This window comes from Sciurus vulgaris, assembly GCF_902686455.1.
Source record: "Sciurus vulgaris genome assembly, chromosome: 7".
Classification (NCBI taxonomy): domain Eukaryota; kingdom Metazoa; phylum Chordata; class Mammalia; order Rodentia; family Sciuridae; genus Sciurus; species Sciurus vulgaris.
The window spans coordinates 104,567,983-104,590,797 of record NC_136467.1 but is presented as its reverse complement, the minus strand read 5'-3'; the positions used below and the strand labels follow the sequence as shown (position 1 = coordinate 104,590,797).

Sequence of the window (22,815 nt, the reverse complement as noted above, 5' to 3'; positions counted from 1 at the left end):
AAATTATAGCATACTTTATCAAGAAGATATACCAATCCTAAATGTGAAAGTTCCTATTCATGGAACTTCAAAGTATATGAGGCAAAACCAGACAAAACTAAATGGAGAAATAAACAGATTCACAATCACATTTTGGTTTTAACATTCTACTTTCAGTAATTGAAATAAGAGCAAAGAGAAGCAGTAAGAATACAGAAGATTTGAATAACACAGTAAAATATTCACCATGGTAAAGGAAACTAGTTACTAAATATGCCAAATGCATATTTGGTATAAATATTCCAAAATATTCATAAAATACTTTGAGGTGTTTACAAAATATTAATTAAGAAAGGCCATATATTGGGCTATTAAAAAGTCAAAAATTTAAAGCATTGAAGTCGTACAAAATATTTTATGACCACAATGAAACTGTTCTAGATATCCATAATACAAATGATATCTGGAAAATCCCCAAAGATTTTGAAATGAAGCCACACACTACTAAATAACCCCTGGCCAAACAGGAAAGCACAAGGATTATTAGACAATACTTATAACTGAATAACAGTGACAAAATGATGGGGATGCAGCTGAACAGTAATGAAAGTGAAACCCATAGCTTCAACAGTTTATGTTAGAGCAAAGTTCACTTATGTGAAAAAATGAGAATAGAAATAAAACATATTTCAGTACAGAATTTTATTTTACAGCAAATTTGTTTGGATTATATCTCTGAATTAGGGACTATTATAAAACATCCTAAATGAAACCCAAGTAAAAAGGCACCGATTGAGGAGACCACTAGAGGGCACTAATAGCTAACTTCCAGAGGAAAAGCAGTCAGCAAAGAAGCTTCAGAAATGGTACCCCTGGAAAAGAACCAGGTAGCACAGAGATTTTATCCATTTTGTGAATGAGACAATGAGGTCCAGAGGGAGTAAATGACTTGCTGAGTGTTACAGAAAGACTAGTCATAGGGTCAGAACTGTAACTCAGACTCCTGACTCTAACACATGGTTCTTCACGAATTCACAGACTGACTTTCCTATGGACTTATGGAAGGAACCTCTTACCCAGCAGGGTTGCCCAGCTACTGTGATGTATGCCTGGAGCTGCTAGAACTGCTGAGGGGTGGGAGGACACAGGGGCAGGAAGAATGTTCCATGGAGGAAGCCTGTCTGAGAGTAAAAACATTTTAAATAGAAAGCACAGTTCAGAGAAGGGGAGTCAAGGACTTGGCATTTGGATCCCAATGACCTATACTTGCAGCTAGTGCCAACTTTTGGACATTTCACTTATGCAAGCAGGTAGTTTTCTTTTTTATTTAAAATAGGTTGATATGGTTTTTCCTGTCACTTGCATCCAAGTGTCCTTAATTTGCCAGGTGTCTCTACTTCACCAGAAGGTTAATAGTATTCAAAATACATTTTGGACTAAGTAAATTTTTTTTTTTTTTTTTAGAAAACTCATCAGGACCATATTTGAGAGGTCATGTGATAAAAACATATAATACGAAGCTTCTCAAGTTTCATGTTTGCCTCCAGATATCTTAGTTCCCAAGTTTTTGATTTTCTCTGACTTCTTCCTTGCATGGTTGGAAGGGTAAATTGTTTTAAAGAAACTGTTAAGAAAATATTATGTTGGTAGAAAGTTGATGCAGGTTATCATTAATACAGTATCCTCTGACTCTTAGGGCAAAGAGTAGGGGCAAAAATAGCTTGACTGAAGATAGTCTAGAGACTTTGTCTTTGATGTGGGCACTCATTCCCAACCCCATTGCAACTCTGCACAGTATTCTGATGTCTTTTACAGATGAAATGGAGACAGAGGTGAGTTATGTCAATTGCCTTAAGTCACATAGCTATGTGAAAATACTAGGATTTGAACTACATTTTGGTTCTATATTCTCACTTATTTGCCAGAAATACCTTTGTCCTGTCCGAACCCAGTCCTGATAAGCTTCCTATGAACTTCAGAACCCAACGATTTCGATGGAGATGCTAACTCTTCAACTGCTTTCACCTAAGATGCCATGATGAATGCATAATGTATTCAAAGGGTATAAAAATGCAGTTATTCCACACACAACTCACAGGCAGAGAGCAAGTTTCTGCTCAATTTTTTACTTCCATCCTTTCTTTTTACTTTTTTTGTTTGAGGTAAAACAAACATAAAAAATGTCATGTGCCTCATCTGAAGCGTACAGCTCAGTGATTTTTAAAGCCTGCCATGACTCATCACTTAGATGAAGATATAAAATATGTCTAGCAGCCCAGTTTGTCTCCAGTCAGTACTTGCTCACTAGTATCCAGAGATAATCACTACTAGCATTTCAATGTCACTTAGCGCTACCTATTCATCAACTTGTAAATGCAATCATACAGCACACATTCCTCTGCCTCTGGCTTCTTTGACTCAACACATTTGTGGTTCATCCATGCATGGCAGTTCCTTTTGTATCACTGTTACATCCTTCATTGTTCTTTTTCAATCTGTCTTCTGTATTTAGCTTTGTAATGTTTCATTTCGCAGACTATTTAGTATTAAAAGAGGGCCTGGGGATTATCCAGTCTATTTTAGCCTCTGCTTACTAAGAAAGCAACAATCCAAGGAGCGTACCTTTCCTAGTCAAGGTCACCCACCAAAGTCTCACTTTTGGTTCACTACTTAAACCAATTCCCTTGGTTTGTGTCTTCCTAAAATTTCTAGGATGAAGCTTGCTTTTTAGTCAGATTTGCATTGCTGTGACCAAAAAGACCTGAGGAAAAGCTTATTGGGGTTTATAATTTCAGAGGTCTCAGTCCATGGATGGCTGACTCCATTGCTCTGGGCCCAAGGTGAGGCAGTACGTCATGGGGAAGGCCCCAGTAGAGGAAAGCTGCTCAGCTCATGAAGCAGGGTCTTGAAGCAGAAAAGGGGAAGGAACCACAGGGAAGATGCATTTTCCCAGGGCACAGTCCCCAGTCACTCACCTCCTCCAGCCATGCCTCACCTATCCTCAGTTGCCACCCAGTCAGTCCATTCAAACTAGGATGGATTAATTAGGTTACAGCTCTCATAATCTAAGCAATTGACCTTGGACTATTGCTGCATTAACATTTCAAAATAACAACACAACCAGAGAAATAAGTTTTACCCCATTTGTTTAAAATGAATCAAAATAAATAAATTTTAAAAAATAACAATGACTAATTTCAAATGTGATGGCATTTGGAGGTTGGGCCTTTGGGAGGTGATTAGTTCATGGGGGTGAAGCCCTCAAGAATAGGATAAGTGTCCTTATCAAAGAGAGGTGAAGGATGTATGATCAGGATACTGCACAAATGCACCCACCCGCAAACCAGGAAGAGTCCTTACCAGGAACCAACTCAGTCAGTGATGATCTTGGACTTCCAGTCTCCAAAACCATGAGAAATATGTCTGTTAAGTTACTCAGTCCACAGAATTCTGTTCCAGCAGTCTGAACTGAGGTGTCTTTCCCACTTGCACTTTTCTAAGTATTACTTGGTATATATTCTCAAGTGTTTATAGGGAAAATGAAATATTTATATAAAACCAGTTTAGAGAGCAATTGATAGAACTCATGGCTCATCTTCAGGGAGTGTGCGAGGCTTAACTTCAATGGAAAGCTCATCAGCAGGACCTCTGACAACCAGGCAACTAAGGGTCCCTCATCTAGCTGCACTTTGAAAGCCTCCAAGATTGCAGGTACACTTCCCTCCTGCTTCCTTCCCTCATGTCATCCCACAAGAAGCTTGAAAGCTAATTCTACCTTTTCTCTTTGCAAGGTTTCAGGTCCTAGAGAAACCTCCCAAATCCTCAGAGACATGGCCTAACCTGCACCATGTTCCAGATTTCTCCATCTCTTCGTTTTTATATCAGCTCCACTTAGGAATACAAGGGCTTACAAGCAGCCTCAGAGATGGGCTGGATGACAGAGGCATCCAGGACGAGGGGGAAATTTCTTATCAAATCAGGGGAGTGACCAGCAGGAAGGCAGATTTTGGGTTAGAAGCAGTCTTACATAATGGTGTACTCTAAGAGAGGGTCTGAGAGTTTAGGCTCAGTGATGGGTATTTCTAACAAGGAGAAAACTCCTTTTATTTCAACATGCATAATTCTGCTTCCCAAACCCTGAATCCTTAGCTGTGTTCATGTGGTAAAGTTCATGAAATTTGGAGGCTTAGTTGACTTTGTCTTGGGGAAAGAGCATTATTATATGGTTTAAAATTTAGTTAAGAGAAAAACCGACACATATCACATTCAAATTAAAGGCAATTATTATTGCAGATTTTAAATGCATCTGTCTATGAACAGGGGTACAGATTATGATCTAAATCCTTGTTATTTATGAGGCCCACAGACAGACCAGCAGAAATCTGGAAACTTGTTAGAAATGCAGAAATGAGAAACATGGGTCCCTCTCCATACTCACTGAGCAGAGTAATACCTCCAAGAGCTTCACATGCCAATCAATTTGATAAGCACACCCCTAGGATGCTTCAGATAAAGAAGTTAGAGCTCTGGAAAGCTGCCCAAGGGAAACACATTATTCCATGAACTGTGTGTGTGGATAGCAGCAGAGTGGCTGCAGATATTGATTCAAAGACATGGGTTGGAAACAGCTCTCTGTAGTACTTGCGGACTCTCAGTCTGTCTCCAGCTTCAGCTGGCAAGTGCACACAACATCCTGGTCACTCAGTGATCCCCATGTCAAACCACTGCAGCAGTGGTATATCAGCCACACTGGAAGGCCTTTTCCTCTCTGCAGGGGTGGATATTTAGGGAAACAGGACACTGCTTGCCATTATTACCACACTTCCTTCAAATCACCTGAAGATTGCTATGAGGAAAAAACAAGTTCATGGAATTTTTGTTAAAAAAAACAAAAACCTCTACTGCTATCTGTGGTTGTATAACTCACATACATTCAAGAGTTTTTCTGAATCCCAATTCCATTCTTTTATTTCCTCATACCACAAACATTTCAGTTTATCTGCCTTTTTACAACTTGATTTATACAAGCGAATTGCAAAGGAAAAACATTCTTTCATCCTCTAAAATACATGTATGAAATATAGAACAGACCCTAGTATTTAACATGAACAGTTTTAGCTTTTTTAGCTGAAGCAGCTTTATTGCAATCTCTTAAAATTAGCATTACGCTTTAAATATCTGTGCCAGTAAGGTTTTGCATAATCTATAATTTAACACAGTTATTTATGAAGCAGTTAAGACTTTTAACAAACTGGGGGTAAAAATGCCAACGAAACTTCAACAGAAAGCTCTAACAAAAATTATCTTAAACTTAAATTATTTACAATTAAACATTTAGGGTCCTGATTCACAAAACTTAGTGCATTTCATGATTTCTTTATGAGTTTTATAGAGAAGGTAAGCAATATGCAGAATAATCTGCAGGGAAATTCTGGAACAATAAGCTTTTAGAAGAAAATTCATCAGTATGCTTACTGAAAACCAGAGAAAGGATAACAAAACCAAACTTCAACAACTATAAATTGATTTGAAAATTTAAGCATACAGTAGCTATCAGCATAACAAGCCAAACAGAAGAGCTGATGCTGCTTTTGATAGTACTGCTCATATATACAGGATGAAAAATGAGTTCCCCTGCTTTTTAGTTTAAAAAACAAACAAACAAAAAAAAAACACCCCCCAAAATCTACATAGAGACTCTGGGTGGCTCCTTTCCTCCAATAGAGTTGTCTCTAAACTTAATGCCTGAATCAGCAAATTTTAAACAAAAGACAAAGAAGGAAAGTTTTTTTTAAATAGCCACCAGAGTTCAATGGGTCCTATCAGTGGGGAAAGCTTGCAGCAGGGTTAACAAGTGGTCAGCTGCATCACAGATGAGGTGCCAGGAATCCAAGATTACCACTGGGTGCCTCAATGGATTCCAGTGATTTTATGTACATAATGAAGAAGACCAAAAAAAAAAAAAAAAAAAAAAAAAAAAAAAAAAAAAAAAAAAAAAAAAAAACAAGGAAACTGTAAAGTAAGGTAGTGAATCTTGTTGAATCAGGTCCCAGGTAGTCTTTAAAAGAACATTTACAGTAAACATTTTAAACTCTGGAATGCAGGTATTGTACAATTATCAGCACATTACATTTATAAAACTGCTTAGACAGTATTTTCTCCAGAGTAAGAATTCAAAAATGTACAAGCCAATTCACAATGACTTTAGATACAATGTTATTAAAATACATTGTTAATCATAAAAATACTTTACTATGTACATGTACACTGTATAAATTCTAGGTTTACCTACTGAAGGAAGTCTCTAAATTAATTTCTGGCCCAGGCAACACCGCATTTCTACCATTTGGTCTTCACACCATATACATGGGCTGCAGTCAGTCTTTCCATCACACTGTAACACATTTTTCTTTCTGCAGAATGTTTAGTTGGAAGAGTCAGTTTTACTTCCACTGTATTTTACTTTCCTAAATGCTGGTCCTAGTAACTCTGGGCATTCACATAATTCATTTGCAATTTGGTTACACTTCACAATAAGGCTATAGTTCATTTCATCAGTTATTATACTGTCTTGCTTGTAGTCAGGATGGTTTGCGATAAACTCTCTCATCCATCTGGCTACCGTCATCAGTTCACCTGAAAAAAAATTTAGATCAACATAAAAGACATATTTAAAAAAATAAGGTGATATTTAGTGGCCAGCATAAATATGATTCTGTAAAAACAGGACCTGTCAGTATAGCCACCTGGCAGGGGCTGGGAATAACATGTCTGTCATAGTGTTTAAAGAATTCCTCCAGGGGAAGAATTTTAGGGTGCAGATGGGCAATGAGAACATCTACATCATGTTTCTATGGTACCTGTTAGATGCTACCCACATGCCGACACTGCCAGCTCTTAAGGGACAGGAGCCAGCACAAGACCATGTGTCCTCCCACTCGGCCAGAGGGTTTAGACTACATATGCCGCTGTCATGAGATGCCTCAGAGGACTGTAGGGTCCCTAGAGTAAACTTTGATCAAAGAGGTGGAGAGAATAAAAGACTAGTAAGCACAGTGAATGAAGAGGGAATCTGACAGACATACCATTTGGGGGAGAGGTGATACTGGCTTCTACAGATGATCCTTTTTTGTGACCACATTAGTAAAATACACATGCCATTATGATTATTAATGGTACTTTCATTAATAGCTGGAGGCTCTCCAGTGCCAGGCACTGTAAATGTCATCTCGCCAAAGCTAACCAATAAAGAGCATCCTGAGGATACTCTGTATAGAGGAAGGCTGAAGAACATCTTAGCTGTGCAGCTCATTTAACCTACAAAGTTACTTAGCCCTATTAAAGAGCCCGTGATGATATACAACAAACATGGCTAGACATAAATGATAAACAGGCAGCCCAGATACTGTATCTTAAGATACTTTGCTATTCTATGAGCTGGAAAGGGGGGAAAAAAAACCCCAAACCAAAACAACAACAAAAAAAACCCAAGTCTGCTAATTTAAACTATAACTGTCAAAGACCATAAGGCATATCCAATTGCAGAGTTTTTAAAATGTGAAAAAGTGTGCATGGATAAGATGTAGTATACTTTAAAGGGTACTTTCAGGAATCAAATAATGGAGGAGCCTGCGATTCTGCCTACATTATGAGATTAAGAAAAAGAAAAGGAAATAAAGTTACTATACCAGAAGCTCTCTTCTTAATTAACTTTAAGTAGTTCAGAATACTACATCTGGTGTCCACATCGACTTCCATGTTTTCAAGATAAGAGTTCAGAATTGGGATGAGTCCAGGAAACACACCTTCCTATAAGAAGCAGGACACATTATGAATGCCCCGCCAACTGCTAACACACCACGGGCATTGCACAAGCCCTACCTTCCCATTGATGATGGTGTCTATGCTCATGAGGGTGTACTCCTCCACAGCCAGCTCTGAGCTGCTCTGGGCTTTGCCACGACCGTCCACCACAGCATTACCACCTGACGAGGAGAGGGCAGAGCTTTATCAGCTAGAAACAGCATAAACTGACCCCAGAAATCTGAGAAAATGTAATACCTTTGCAAATATCTTTCCTGAAATAAAACATTCCCTGCAGAACAGCATCTCGTTTCTGTGCTACTTTCATGTTTTCATCAACCTAAGAGAGAAAAAGAATCATGACCAAGTCTTGACCAAAACTGGAGGTTGTAGAGCCTTGTTCCACCCGGTAAGAACTCTACCCCTGAGCCCTTCCTGGTTGAGGACAGATCTCTCATCCACGCGGGGCATGTCCCTCACTATCATATGACAGGTTTGTGCTTTTTAATAACAATGGGAGATTAAAAGAAATCTTTTAATTGAAAGATTAAAAAAATTCAAGTTTCTTAAAGAAGAAAACCTATATTCACATAGACAATCTGTATTTCAAAGCACCTTGGTGAATTATCGTGCCATAAATTGACAGTGCTGAAAGGGCAGTTGGTTGGTTCCCTTTACACAGCACAACAGTTCACCTAAGGTCCAGGACAATGAAAGCAGGATGGTCCAGTTCTACGACGTCTAGTGCAGTGCTCTCCATTCCCTGCCCTGGGGTTTTGTTGCTTCACTTGAGTAAGGAGAGCAAAAGGGTCAATAGGCTGTCAGACCTGGAATAAGCTTATGGCCCTCCAAGAGCAGAAGGTCACTGGTGCTATTTGCTAGCCTGGTGGCCCTGGTCACATAGATTCATTCATGAGACTGAAAATATTCTATTTATTTGTAAATTCTCCATTTCTCCAGTAACTTTTTAAGACCCTCCAAGCAGTCCTTTTAAAGATTCTCAGTGTTCTCTTATTTTCTATAATGTTATCTTATGTGAAACCTCAATATAAAAATAGACACAAGTTAGAGGAGCAGGCTGAAGCAGCATGGTTGTTATAATCTATCTTGATTCTTAAGTGTTCTCCCACATTAACTTTGGGGGGGTCCTGTTGTTATTGTTTTGTTATTTTTAAGACACACAGGACCTTCTGAATAATCTAGACACTTCTAGGAATATGTTCACGTAAGTTTCAAATCCCACCATGGCTGTCTCTAAGGTTTTCATTTTGAATGATATTCCTTTTTTTCCTTAATCTTGATAAAAGTTCATATGGACCACTGGTTTTAATTTGTTTTCACAAATTCCTGTTTAAAAGTATATTTTGCAATTGCTCTTCAGATTCTTTGGTTTATCTTCGATCACCTTTTTACAACATTTAAAGCCAAGATTTTCATAAGGGCTTAGTTAGCTAACCCCTTCCATCTGTGAGAACACAGTGACAAGGTGCAATCTAAGAACTAGAGAGTGAACTATCACCAGATACTGAATCTCCTGGGAACTTGATCTTAAACTTCTGGGCCTTGAGAACAGTGAGAAATAAATTTCTGTCGTGTATGGCTGTAGCAGCCCTAACAGACTAAGATGCTTAATAAAACTTCTGGCATGTTTTTAGCCTTAAATTAACCTATGAAGTTTTGTTAGAATCACCTGGAATATAAAGAAAATTTGGTTGGAAAGAGAATTCTATAGTCATAATTCTTTACTGTTTAGGATTCTGGACTTCTTTCCATCTCTTCTAACATTTAATGCTGAAAGGAGTTATTTTTCCCCCTTGGCAAGTATCCTAATTTTCTATTCTGTCTGGACAGTTGGTATAGTCTTTGAGATCCAGAAATTTTCATATGTGGGTTCTTCTTCAAATATTTCTGTCTTGCTGATGCAGTGGCACATGCCTATACTTCAATTTACTAAGGAAATCAAGGCAGTTGGATCTCAACTTTGAGGACAACTTGGAAATTTTGTGAGACCTTGTCTCAAAATAGGATAAAAAGGGTTAGGGAATATAGCTCAGAGGTAGAATGCTCCTGAGTTCAATCGCAAGTACCATCCCTCACCCCCAAATCTTTTGTCTCATTCTTATGGACTCCTATGTTAAGGGAAAACTCTGTCCACTATTTCCTTGATTTCTGTAAATCTCACGTCTCTTCTGTATAAACCCAATCTTCTCTTCTAAATTATTACACAAACATTGATACTTTATAGTGCAATTCTTCATGATTTGGTTATTCCACAATTTTAAGAATTTTGTCTCTGAAGTCACTAACTGACCCTGGCAACCCCCTGCTTTACTGGAGAGCACACTGAGTTTTAAAAGTGTGTGGAACTTTTATGGTTCAAAAACTCTTTGGTCCATAGAGCTTATTTATTTTATGGATAAACCCTTTCCATAGAATTTTCTGAGTGCACTAATCAGAATTTCCTTATGAACTCTTTCCAGCTTCTTAAATTAACTATTTTATTGAGGACAGTATCCCTAGAGGCCTGGTTGGACCTTCTCATTAAGGCTGCTGATGGTTCTCAACTTTCTGTTGTCTTTCAGACATCTACTCATATTAATAAAAATAAAGAGCTTGGGCTGATAGCTGACAAGGACTCTTTCCTGGGGCAACACAGGCCCACAGAACTCTGCAGGCTACCTCCTGCCTGGGTGTGACAAACTCAAGGTGTATGTGAGAGGGGACAGGCGCAAGCCAGCAAGCCCCTTGTGAGGGGACCAGAGCAGGTTTTCATGGGGCAAAGGCTGGAGCTGAACAGCTTCATGCTTCCCTCTATGGCTGCTGTGACAGGGCCGCTTTGCTTCTTCTCTGCCCTTCTTGTGCCAAGAGGCATGGGCCCCAGAGATACAACAACTCAACTTCCTCTGCAACTGCCCCTGGGCACTTGGCTTTGCTGCCTCACAGCCTCGAAGGTTCTGCTGGGAAACTTGCCCCAGGAAGCTCCTTCTTTGGTCATTGCTGGGTTGGGCCTGATTAACTCCAGTTTATTTTTCTGATAGTCAAATGCCATGTACATATTCCAGACAAGTTTGGTTCAAATGAGGAAAACCTTTCCTGCACTCTAACAACTACCCTTTCCCTTCCATCCTAATTTTAACTTCGTCATACAAATGGGTTCTTGGGTAGATAAAACCAATTTGTAGGGCTGCCTCCAGCCACTGTCTTGAATGAAGGCCTCTAGAAATAAGGCTTAGATTTAAAAAGAAAAGAGCATTTCATCCTGAAGGGTAAGACTGGAAATAAATGAGCAAATACAAATGCAGGTATCTACATCCAGGACTGTAATGAAACACATCCTCACCTTTGACAGTGGAATGAGAAAATCCAATTTGTACGATAGGATCACCCTGGTGAGCAGGACCACAAACACCACATAGGCAGAGTTCTCAAAGTCTGTTAACTGCACCTAGACAAGCAGAAGCTCAGAGATGTTATGAACTAACAACCCAGCCCTGTTCCTCCTTCACCCCAGTCCCTCTTCAGATCACAGTATTCCACCCATCCTTCCCCATCTAGGCCGGAAACCCCTTTCCACTTATATGCTCAGAAATCAACTTTCCTTAGCTTTTGGACTCACTTTTAACCGGCACATTCTCAATTTCTATTGCCTTATAAGAAACTTAAGAGCCTATGGCAAGAGTACCAGAAGAGGGACAAGCAGTCAGAAGAGAGCTTAAGGTCAGTTCCTGCCGATGCACCCATCTCACCTCCATGGGTCGGAACTCTACTCTCCATCCAATGTCTGAGTTTGGAGGAGGGGGCTTAAATCTCATTGTCTGCCAATTTGTGGACTGAATATTCTACAAAAACAAAACAAAAACACAGAGGATAAAATTAACTGTCTATAAAGTCAGGAAAACATTACCATGATTTGATACTTAAGTAGGGAAGAAAATTATTCATTGTCCATGTCAAATACTTTTCAATTTACAAATACCAAAAAATAGAATTTAAGATTTTCTTGAGTGTGACCTGTTAGTAAATAAAACAGCAGATGTTTAATAAAAGTCAGTGATAGATGCAGCACTGAAGTAACTGACCAGGTTACTTTTTGTGTAGTATGTTTGAATTTTTTTTTAATTACTAGGCAAACAAGAAAGTATCAAACAAAAAAATGTACAATCACAGAACAACTCTAAGTCAAAAGATAAGAATACTTAAAACCAACTAATTATTGTTGGTTGTTCACTACACTAGGTAACGAAAGGTATATGAGATTTCTATTGTCACTGATTCCTCATAGCTAAGAAAACTTCTCTTGGTTCGTGAAGTGAAATACATTTAAAAAAGAAGCAATACCTCAAAATGGTCAGACTCATTGGCATCATCCAGATGTATTTTCTCTTCAAACAGAGTCAGCGGGTCTCTAATAAAGAGATGGGCAACGTGTTGGGCCAGGAGATGATCAATGCCTGCAAAGACAGAGCAATAGGACTGACTACAAAGCATAAGACACCACTTTTTCTAAGTCCACAGTATGAAGAAGGGGTGTCTAGAAGTTTAGGAAATGGCTGGATTGTTCAGAATTCTCACCTGGCCCAGGACTTTATCCTACAGACACTGGGGAAGAGTCAGAGGTTTATTCATTACTTACACAATGCCTGCTGGGGCACTGGTGTGGACCTAGATACAGAGCTCCAAAGTAAGTTCCTTTTGCTAAAAGTCAAGAAGATCGCACAAGTATTTGGAACTTGAAACTTTAGGAACAAGCAGCCTCATAAGAAAAGTTAGAGACTTCACACTAAAAATAGAAACCAGACCACGAGTCAGAAAAGAAGTTTTGAAGACAAAAGGCGTACAATCGAACCTAGAAAAAGAGAAGGAACACTCACCTTCCTGCAGCAGCTGCTGGTAGATTTCTTTATCTATGGTCAAGTCGATGTCATTGTATTTCTCACCACACTTAGATAAGTAGCTGTCTATTGAATCATACCGGGATTTACTAATCCTATAATTATTCTTCTTCAGTGGCTAAAATAATAAAAATATGAATGAATGCCACAAAAATGATCTGGAAATTAATATCTCAACTAATTATATACAAATATATTTTACACATCACAAAAATATAAAAATGTTTACTTCTATATAGACAGCATGTTCAGTAATTTGTGATAATTACATAAAGACCACAGCAGAACAGCCCTGGTTGAGAACATCAGAATCATTTTGGGGGTTCCTTTGAAAACACCCACGTTCCCATCCCAGGTCCCAGTTCTGGGGATTCCCATTTACTCAGTCTAGGAGGGGACTGAGTACCTATTTTTAAAGATATCCATAGGTGTTGGTGAAGCACACTTTTATTTGGAGTGATGCAGTGTTAACAGTTCAATATGCAAACAAGAGGTACTAACTGTGCTTACTAGGCAAAGTCTGACCCTGTATATGGAAAAACCATCTCTGACAGCAAACTGCACTTCCATAGAGGACATCTTGTATGTAACACCCAGAAGCCTTTTGGTAAAAGTAGCCATCAGCATTGACTTCCAAAATATAGAAAACCAGAAGTACTATTTTTTTTTAAATAAAACAAATATAGATTTCAACTAGTGATAAAAACTGACTCCCCACCCAAGCCCAATCACTTTCTCCACATATTCACCCCAAAACAAAGACAGTATATTTCTTCCCATGTGTGACCCTAATCCACTCCACAGATAAAAATTTAAGGGAGACTTCAAAATTGCAAGTGGTTACAATAACCCATTTCAGCTGCTTGATTTAAACGAGCAATTAAGGAAAAATCATTCCCACCTCCAGTCCTCTTTCCTCCCGAGTTCTATCATCTACAGATGCAGAAATCACTCCCCAGCGACAATCAATGTCTGACACATAGCCTCGGTAAAAAGGAGATGCAGCACTCAAAGCCATCTAAAAACAAACAGAAGTCGGCTCCTGCAGGTTCAAAGTGTCATTTACATGCTGAAAAAAGTCACATGCACTCATTTCCTGGTCAAAAATAATCAGTTTATGTAATGCACATAGAGTTCTACCACATGCACCTAGGCCTGCTTTTTTATCAGTGAAAACACCAGGAACAATCCAAATCCTTGGATTCATTTAAATTATCCTCTCTATAATGTGAGGATCTAATGGGAGAGGCAGAATGGCCACTGTCAACCTTGACATTTATTTAACAAATACATGTTTTACTAGGAACAGTATGAGTCTACAGTTTAGACTCTTCATTAGCTTTACTCTACATACTATTTAAATTAGTTCATTTCTGAATGAAGTCTTAACTGGACTTAAATGGTATGCTATCAGCAAATTCTGCATATATGGTGTTATTTTATACAAAGTTATATTTAAAATAAGATGTACTTTCTACTTACAACAATTGGACAGATAGTGGCCAACTGATCATAAAGGTATCTGGCTTCAGATATGCTGCAGGCTTGGAATGTCACCTGTTAAGAATGCAAGTTATTAACAACAATAAGAAATCACTAGCATCCTCCGCAAGCAGTAAAGTCTGAGAAGGAAGATGGCTGGAGAAAATGACTATGTTAAACACAGGAGTTTTGTTTCAATGCTGTCTTGGGTGAATTTAACTAGAAAATGGTATTTAATCATATTCTGCTGTATATGGACAACTCATATAAAACCATGTTCCTAAGTGAAACAGACTAACAAGTCAGAAATCAGACACAGATAGCATGGTGAAGTTCAGCAAGGCATGTCCTCTTCTGGATTGTTTGCTTCTACAGCTTCCCATCACTGCACTTAGCAGAGGGCTTACTGAAATTTGATATAAAAGGGATTTGGAGATGCTAAGGAATATCTTCAAAAGTACACTGGTAGCAGGAAGGGGACAGCTTGGAAGGGGACAAGACCAGAAAGAAGGAAAAGCAGTTAAAACTCTGCAGCTGACAGTGAAGAGTCAGAAGGGCTGCAGGAAGGTTGGCCAAGGAGCATGCAAGTCGAAGTAGCAGACTCTGGTGACCATGGGTCAGTGATGGGATGACTTAGGTTTTGGCTGATGTGTTCCCAGTACATACAGGAAGAAAAGGTTACACAGAAGGGGATGCCATGACACGATGAGCTTACGAATCTAAGGAGACAGACAGCTAGAGGTCCTGCGAGTGCCTGGGTCTCCAGGGATGTTGCCCGGGGAAAAATCAGAGCTGAAGTAGTACTTGGGGAACAGGGCCAGATCATGTTCTGAAGATGAGGAGACCCATGTAAGTTAGTGTCCTAAAGATCACGCAATTGGTGAGCACAAATCCTCTAAAATACTCACTCAAAGGAAACCAAAACATGCCCTTCCCATGGGAAAGGGTGGTGGTGGTGGTAGAAGGGGCAGGAACACAAACTGTGTTTGTATTAACGTTATTTTTCATATTGCAAATTTGGAACTGTTTTACTTTTTTCCGCTACTATGATTAAGTAATAAAAGCTTAAATTCAATGTTGGTGTTTAGAAGCTTAAGAGCTAAAATAACGGCAGCTAAATGAGTTAATGTTCACAATCTCAACCCATTAGTTCCAATAGTTTCAGCTATGTTCCATCTTTGCTTTATAGAGCAGATAACTTCTGTGACTCATCAGTATACCTGCTAAATTATAATTGCATTTTATGTCAGTATGGTGACTACAGAAAATAATTAAAAACAATTTTTATGTCTTGACCTTCCTATAATTCCCATGTCAATGCTCAAATTGGTACTTTATTTCCATTAAAAGCAATGATAATTTACCAGCCATTACAGATTAATTCAACATGGAGAGAAGCTATGTTACCGACATCTAGGAGTTTCAAAGGTTAAAGTAAAGATTAAGGAGGACTGGCAATTAGGTCACTGACAGACAAAGCAAGGAAAAGTTTCTGCAAAGTAGAAACAAACCAATTTGTGGGTGGTGAACATTGAAAGTGAAGAAAATACATTTGTTTGTTGTGACCCCATCATTTAAATATAAGTACCAGGAGGGATCTGTCTCGCCATAACATTCCAAGTCTGTTGGGACAGTGTCTGACACTCACTTACTGCTTTAAAAAAATATTTATTAAATTAACTGAGTATTAAGAAGGAAAGAGGTACTAAAGGGAACACAGCGGCAAAGACATGTTGAGATACTGGAAAACCATAATCCTAAAGGGCCAAATTTACAGGGAATAGAGACTTCAAATACCTAAATGTTGAAGTATTCTGACTGAAGAATTCTGTTGAATACACTTCTTAGTTTATTTAGGTCCTTTTCATGATATTTTAGAATGTGTTAGTTACTCCTCTTGGTTTTTCAAAGACGCTATGATAAACAGTTTTTCTTTCCTGTGTTTTTTGACTGGCTTCTCTGAGCCGGCTTAGGGCACATTAGTGAATTCCTAGGCAAATCCTGAAAAAGCCAACCCTAGAAAAGTATGCTTAAGAAAATTAGCAAATGGAGTTTGATAGGTCAGTTTACACCAGTGACTTAGTTATTTTAGTTACTTTAAGTACATTTAGTAACTACTTACTATGGAACTGATGTAACAAGTTCATCAAATTAAACAGGGCATCATCAAAATGATGGTTTTAATGCAGAAAGAAAAAAGTTTAAAACTTAAAAAGGTATGACTACATGAACAGTTTTGGCTTCTGGTGTCTCTTTTTTTTTTTCCCCTGTCCCAGGGATTGAACTCAGGGGTGCTTAATTCCTGACTCAAATCCTTAGCCCTTTTTATATTTTATTTAAAGGCATGGTCTCACTAAGTTGCTCAGGGTTTCACTACATTCATGAGGCTGGCTTTGAACTTGTGATCTTCCTGCCTCTGCTTCCTGAGCTGCTGGGATTATAGGTGTGCACTATCATACCTGGCCTTCTGATGACCTTTAAAGCATCATATAAATAAGAAGAGACTCAATGTCACTAGGAAATTGGCAAGAGGAGTGAAAGGGGGAACTGTGAAAAGTGGATGCCAGAAACCTTTTCTAAAGTTTTTGAAGCCACATGATTTTCTGAGGCAGAAAAAAACCCATCATAACATGTCAGGAACTTATTAAATAATTCATGAAGAGCCCAACAATTACTAGGAATTTTGTAGTTAAAGTGCTTTTGTATTTTGTACAGTAACTCTTCCATTAACCTTTAAAAATTATTGTAAGGCCAGGTGTGGTGGCACATGCCTGTATTCCCAGTGACTCAGGAGGCTGAGGCAAGAAGATCACAAGTTTGAGGCCAGCTTCAGCAACTTAGTGAGACCCTTCTCAAAACAAAAAATAAATAGCACAGGTTCAATTCCTAGTACCATTTAAAAAAAATAATTACTTTGAAATTATTATTATTATTTTGCTGCTTAACTATGATAAACAGTTTTTCCTGTTCTGCTTATGAGGTACAAAGCATCTATTTCTGTGGCTTATTTGTGGAATTCTTCTCATTTGGCACATACTAAACATTATGTGTGTTAATCATCTTTCTGAATGGAGTATTGAAACGGGACAGGTCACTGGGAAAAAAGAAAGCTTAATACTAAACTCATGACAAAGCTTAAATTGGTTAGAGAACTGTATCTTCACACAATGAAAATGTTTACCACCTATCATTAGGGCACATTCATTTGTACAAATACAGAGTTTCAAGGGAAAGAATACACCTTTGGAACTCTATGAGAGCAACTGTGCTGTCCTTGGCTGAACACCCTGGTTATTATTAAACCAAGAAAAGGTAATGGTACTTGGAAAGCACTAACACAATTTTAAAGCTACACACTGTAAGTGCCTGAGCTTAATGGCTCTCTTCAGAAATATTTGCAATTAAGATAGGAAAGCAGATATGCAGTTAAAAGTCAAAGGATCTCTTTTTAAGTTAGGCGAAACCATTTGTAAGGAGACTTACTGGCCTATGTTTGTTTAGAAGCTTATGCCACAAATCCTATGCCATATGTGTCAGGAAAAGAGAGAAGGAAAACAAAACAAACAAAAACAAAAAACCCTTATGCTTGTCCATGTTAATCATAATCAGCATGGAGAAATCTGACTTGCACATTTAAGTTGGGTTACACAGTTTTAAAAATAAACACATTGGAGGTATGGGCAAGAAGATATGTGATGTGCTGCAGCTGTCTGAAATGAGAGGAAAGCTGGGTTTCTTGGCTGTCATGCTGAGAGCCATCAGGTTTTGCACTACCGTGGACCCCTAAAGACTTTCTCATCAACTGAAGTAATTACCACTGGAGAAAAATCTCCCTAGACAACAAACATTGAACAAAATTCAAAATTCTCAATTTGAAAATTAATGCTTTGTACAACTTCTTACTCCTGCTACACCACGATTTTAATCAAATTAAAACCAAAAACAAGTATTTATTAATAAAAGCAATGAAATAAAACAGAGTAAGACCTAGAAGGGGTCTTAATGTAAACCCTTCTTTCAACTGAAAATTGAGAAAACTGAGAAAACTGAGCCAGAAGAAGTGAGGGGAGTCATCCAAATACCTGTGTGGTAAGAGCCAACAACTAACTGCAAACCTGTGTGTGACAGGCTCTGTGATCTCCCTCCCTGGGTCCAGTGACCTGGGCACAATCACTGTCAGGAGCATCAGTAACTCAATCAGATCCAGGAAAAAATTTAAATGAGCAAACAGAGAAGGGCTATTTTACCTCCTGTGTAATCTAGCCAAGGCAAGGCAAACACAGGCTGCTAAATATTTATTCATTTTATACCACTGGGTAGCTTTGCATGAATACAAAAACTTAAAAGTCCAAACAGTCTTTCCTTTATATCACAAATTCACTGGAGTATTTCCATCTCAGCTCATTTTCAGAAATCAGAGGTTTGAGCCATGGTTAACCACCTCACCAGCCTGCCATTAGGTGGCAGTAAAAATTAGACATACAAAGAAAATGCAGACAAAGATCAGAGATGCTCTGCATTTTAAGTTAATTAACAACTATATACCTTTGTGGTGAACTGCAGACTCTGGGATTCTTGGTCAAGAATTTAAATTAATTTATTAAAACAATCTCATTACTTTCCAGAAAGGCATACCAGCTGCTATTTCAACCTAATTAAAATGTGATTTTTAAAACAGGAGACATGCATATATAAAGAAAAGAAGTAAATAAATAGAAATGGATGAGGACATTTTGCCTCTCCATAGATTTGAAACAATACCTGAAGACAGCAATTTCCCATCCCAAATCCCATGGCATCCATGTAAATATGATCTGGCTTGGAAGCCTTTGCTGCCTCATCATCTTCAGGAAATGTTTCTATAAATGGAGATGGTGTGTTCTTGTCCTTAAATACTGTATTATTAATTAGGGGGAAAAATAAAGGAAATGGTGAGAGTCAGGAATAAACAACTGAACAAGTCTCTCTCCCATACCACCTCCCCTTTATAGACTTACTTGGTACATTGATGACAACCTTTTCTCCTCTTCTATGCCGAATATTTCTCGTTAGGGTACTAAAACAGACAACCGAATGTCATAAATTGGTTACCTAAGATCCAACGTATACACAGAGTTTGACCATGTACAAATGAATGGAATAAAATCCTACCTCAAACTAATACTCTAAGATAATCCTACAGAAAATGCATCAGTCAAGATACTAGTCTAAAGGGACTTTCTGAAAGAAGGTTTCGCATTATATTAACTCCTTGGCTCTTGAGAATGTCATTCTCTCCCCTGCTCAACCCTGTGCTTCTAAGACTCTAGTTATTCACCAAATCAAGCTCAAGTGTTCAAGGTCTGCATGGTCTGATTCACTCTGTTTCTAACACTTACCACATTTACTACAAAGATTATAGCCAAATTTATGTACTCATTTCCCAAGGCATGTGTGGAGCCCAATGCCTACTGTTCCTCTACCCCAACCTTGAGGACCATGCTGTCTGTCTAATTCAGAAGCTACGAGGCGCTTCTGGCCACCGAGTACTTGAGATGTGACTTGCCCTAACTGAAAATACTATGAGAGTAATACACATCAGAGTCTGAACAAAAAAGAAAGTAAAAACTCTCATTAATAATTGAAAAACATCCAATACATGTTGAAATAACAGTTTGGATGCACTGGGTTAAATAAAATATTTTATAAAATTATGTTCATCTATTTTTAATTTTAACATGATTACTAGAAAATTTATAATTACATTTATGGCTTGCATTATGCTTCTACTGGAGGTGTTGATTGATTCAGCTTAAACACCACCTCTTCCGTGAACCCTGCTTTGATCCCCTCAGTCAGAATCACCTCCCTTTATCCAAGGAGGATCTCTGGTACTGCCATCTTTCAACATCTGTTATAATCTATCTTTTCTTGCAGATGAATATTTTTATGCCTGTTTAAACACATGACAACATTTTAAGTTGGAAACTATGTTCATAAAATCTATCTCCCACAAAAGATTCTGCACATAGCAGATATGAATGCCTGTTAAAGGAATGAATACAGCATCCCTAATTCTGGGTCAGGAGCCTTTCCTCAAGATAATCAAGTACTTAAGATACAAAGCCAAGTTGGTGTAGTTCCTGAAGCAATTTAAAAACTTAAGAATTAAACTCCGAAGAGCAGGCTGTTGCTCAATGTTAGAATATGTGCTCAGCATATGTGAGGCCCTGGGTTCAATTCCCAGCAACACACACACACACACAGTGAAAAATTACAAACTAACAGAGCTAGAAGTTAGCAAAACAGAAGGAAGAGAGTGCCTCTTAATATATACCAGGTGGTGTACAGGTTTTGCCTTATTGTCATGGGAAACAGAATGAGATAAGCAGACACAGCTCCTGGTGACAACTTATGGAGGAAAGATAGGAATACCCCAAATCAGTTTGTTTACAGAACTAGGACTGAAAACAATCTGCTCATTAAAAGAGGACAGCAGCTAAACTTACGCATTTTAAGATGACTTGGAAAACAAATCAAACCTGGATGCAAGAAGCCAACACTCAAGTAGTCTTGGCTTCTGAGGCGTGAGCAGATGCATGTCTGCTGCCTTCTCTGCGACTAAGGAAAGGAGTAGAATTCAGAAAGCTCAAAGGGGATTCCCAGGCTAATACTGTCTCTCAGAGGGCAGAGTCTAAGTGAGGGGCATTTCAACAGACATACTCACCTGAAGCGGGGGTGCTTGTTTATTGCTTCATCAGGAAAGAAGAGGGACTTGGAAGCTCCTCCTTCAATTGGGTTGGGTTTGTACTCAGGCAGTGTGAACCCAGGACAGCCTAATCTACAACAAATTGAAGAACTGAATAGATAAGATTTGTCTTTAGGAATTAACTGCCTGTAGTCTTGCCATAATTTGAATCTGTTAAAAACACCTTATTTCTATTATTTCCTTCTGGAGGGTCTAGCAAAAGAGCAATGCCTTTAAGTGCTGGGCCTTTGTACCAACATTCCCTGTTCTTCAACATCTTGCTTCAGGATCTGCTTTTATGACTGCAGCCCATCAGTGACTTTATGAGTCTCCACTCACTCAACATCTCTGTAACATTTGTTTAGGTTTTTCTGAGAACTGACAGCATGAAAGTTACTCCCCTTGGTGACATTGTCTCTGGTTACAGGTGCCCCTACACACTTCCTCGGTGTCCCTGATCAGCTAAACTCAGGTTATCTTTTGAGCCTGTACACCACTTGCCTCAACCTCCTGATAGGCTGCATCTGAATCTGGAGATGGTCTCCAGGTTTTTGCTTCTGTATGGCTTCTTAGGAAGTCCTCAAGGTCAGGCAGTGTCTCTGGTGTCCCCATCTACCCACAAGAGCTCACTCTTAAGTCTAAAACCCAACCTATTATATTACTTGACCTCAAGAACAACTCTAATTTCAATGTAGAAAAATGAGGCTCCAAATTTGTTCCTAAGTGTAAAGCTCAAATTCCACCTCACTTGCAGTAAAGCTACCGGTTCTTCCCAGTTTGGAACTATAAGGTCAATGTTAAGTGTGCTATGAGGGAGGGAAAAGACCAACAAGATTAGTGAAAGCAAAACAAGGCAGGCTCTTGTCAGGGTTTTAGATCAGTGTAGGAAACTTTTGGCTTGAGGGCCAAACTAGCCCACACATAATCTTTAACCTCTACCTTTTCTAAGGTACCTACTGGCTGCCTACATGTACCTTACAAGCAACTACTTAAGTGGCTGATTTTATCTGGGAAATAGTTTTAAGAGATGCTGAGAATTCTGTGCATCACTTGCTGTGAGTCTGCAACTTTAGAAAAAGTCTTTTAGGAGAGTGCAATAATGATCTGGAGGATTCCTCACTAACAAAATCAGGCAGGGGAAGGCAGAGTTGGGACAGGATCCTGACACCAACAGCACTGCCTTCTAGACCAGTGTTGGCCAACAGAACTTTTGGCAATGATGGAAATGTTTAACGCCTGCATTGTCCAAACCAAGGTGGAGACTACCAGTCACAAGTGCTACTGAGCATCTGAAATGAGGCCAGCATGATGCAGTAGTCAGAATTTCATTTTATTTGTTTAGTTTATTTAAATAGTCTCATGACTATTGTTTCGGACTATTGTTCCACACTACAGAGCTTTGCCTCTACAGAGAAAATCTCACTGCTTACATTGAAACAGAGCATTCCTTTCTCTTTTGCTCCTGTAACTTTATTATTCACTGTCAAAGTGAGGTTTCTAAGAACTAAATCACTAATAATTATTATTTTGTTTACAAGTCTCAAAATATCATCCATTCTAATACATATGGCTAAATTTTTTAAATTATAAATTTTACAATAAAATCTATTCCTCTGTCTCAATTCTCCCATCACAATGGCTCAAGAAGCCAACTTTTTTAAAAGAGCAACTTCAATGAGCTATTCTCCATTGAGCTAATAGACACAGTGGGACTTAACCAAATGCTTTACTTTGTGTCCCAGAAAGAAACATCAGCATTACTCGTGAATACTATACATTCTGGCTGGGTGTGGTGGCGCACTCCTGCAATTTTAGCTACTCAGGAGACTAAGGCAGCAGGATTCCAATTTTGAGGCCAGCCTAGGCAACTTAGCAAGACTCTTTCTCAAAGTAAAAAATAAAAAGGGTTGGGGATGTAGCCCAGTGGCAGAG

General features: G+C 38.6%; 1 protein-coding gene across 1 annotated transcript in view; it reads right to left on the bottom strand.

The window, feature by feature from the left end:
* Window positions 1-5,931: 5,931 nt before the first annotated feature.
* GCLC (glutamate-cysteine ligase catalytic subunit) overlaps window positions 5,932-22,815 on the bottom strand; it is a 47,262-nt gene continuing 30,378 nt past the window's right edge. The window contains exons 4-16 of the mRNA XM_079147638.1: window positions 20,863-20,976; window positions 19,154-19,212; window positions 18,918-19,051; window positions 14,157-14,231; window positions 13,576-13,692; window positions 12,654-12,792; window positions 12,121-12,233; window positions 11,529-11,621; window positions 11,123-11,227; window positions 8,041-8,122; window positions 7,861-7,964; window positions 7,668-7,788; window positions 5,932-6,615 (exon numbers count right to left, since the gene is read on the bottom strand). Of these exons, the coding sequence (XP_079003764.1) occupies window positions 6,404-6,615; window positions 7,668-7,788; window positions 7,861-7,964; window positions 8,041-8,122; window positions 11,123-11,227; window positions 11,529-11,621; window positions 12,121-12,233; window positions 12,654-12,792; window positions 13,576-13,692; window positions 14,157-14,231; window positions 18,918-19,051; window positions 19,154-19,212; window positions 20,863-20,976 (1,468 nt within the window). The 3' untranslated portion in view covers window positions 5,932-6,403. The remainder of the gene's footprint in view (window positions 6,616-7,667; window positions 7,789-7,860; window positions 7,965-8,040; window positions 8,123-11,122; window positions 11,228-11,528; window positions 11,622-12,120; window positions 12,234-12,653; window positions 12,793-13,575; window positions 13,693-14,156; window positions 14,232-18,917; window positions 19,052-19,153; window positions 19,213-20,862; window positions 20,977-22,815) is intronic.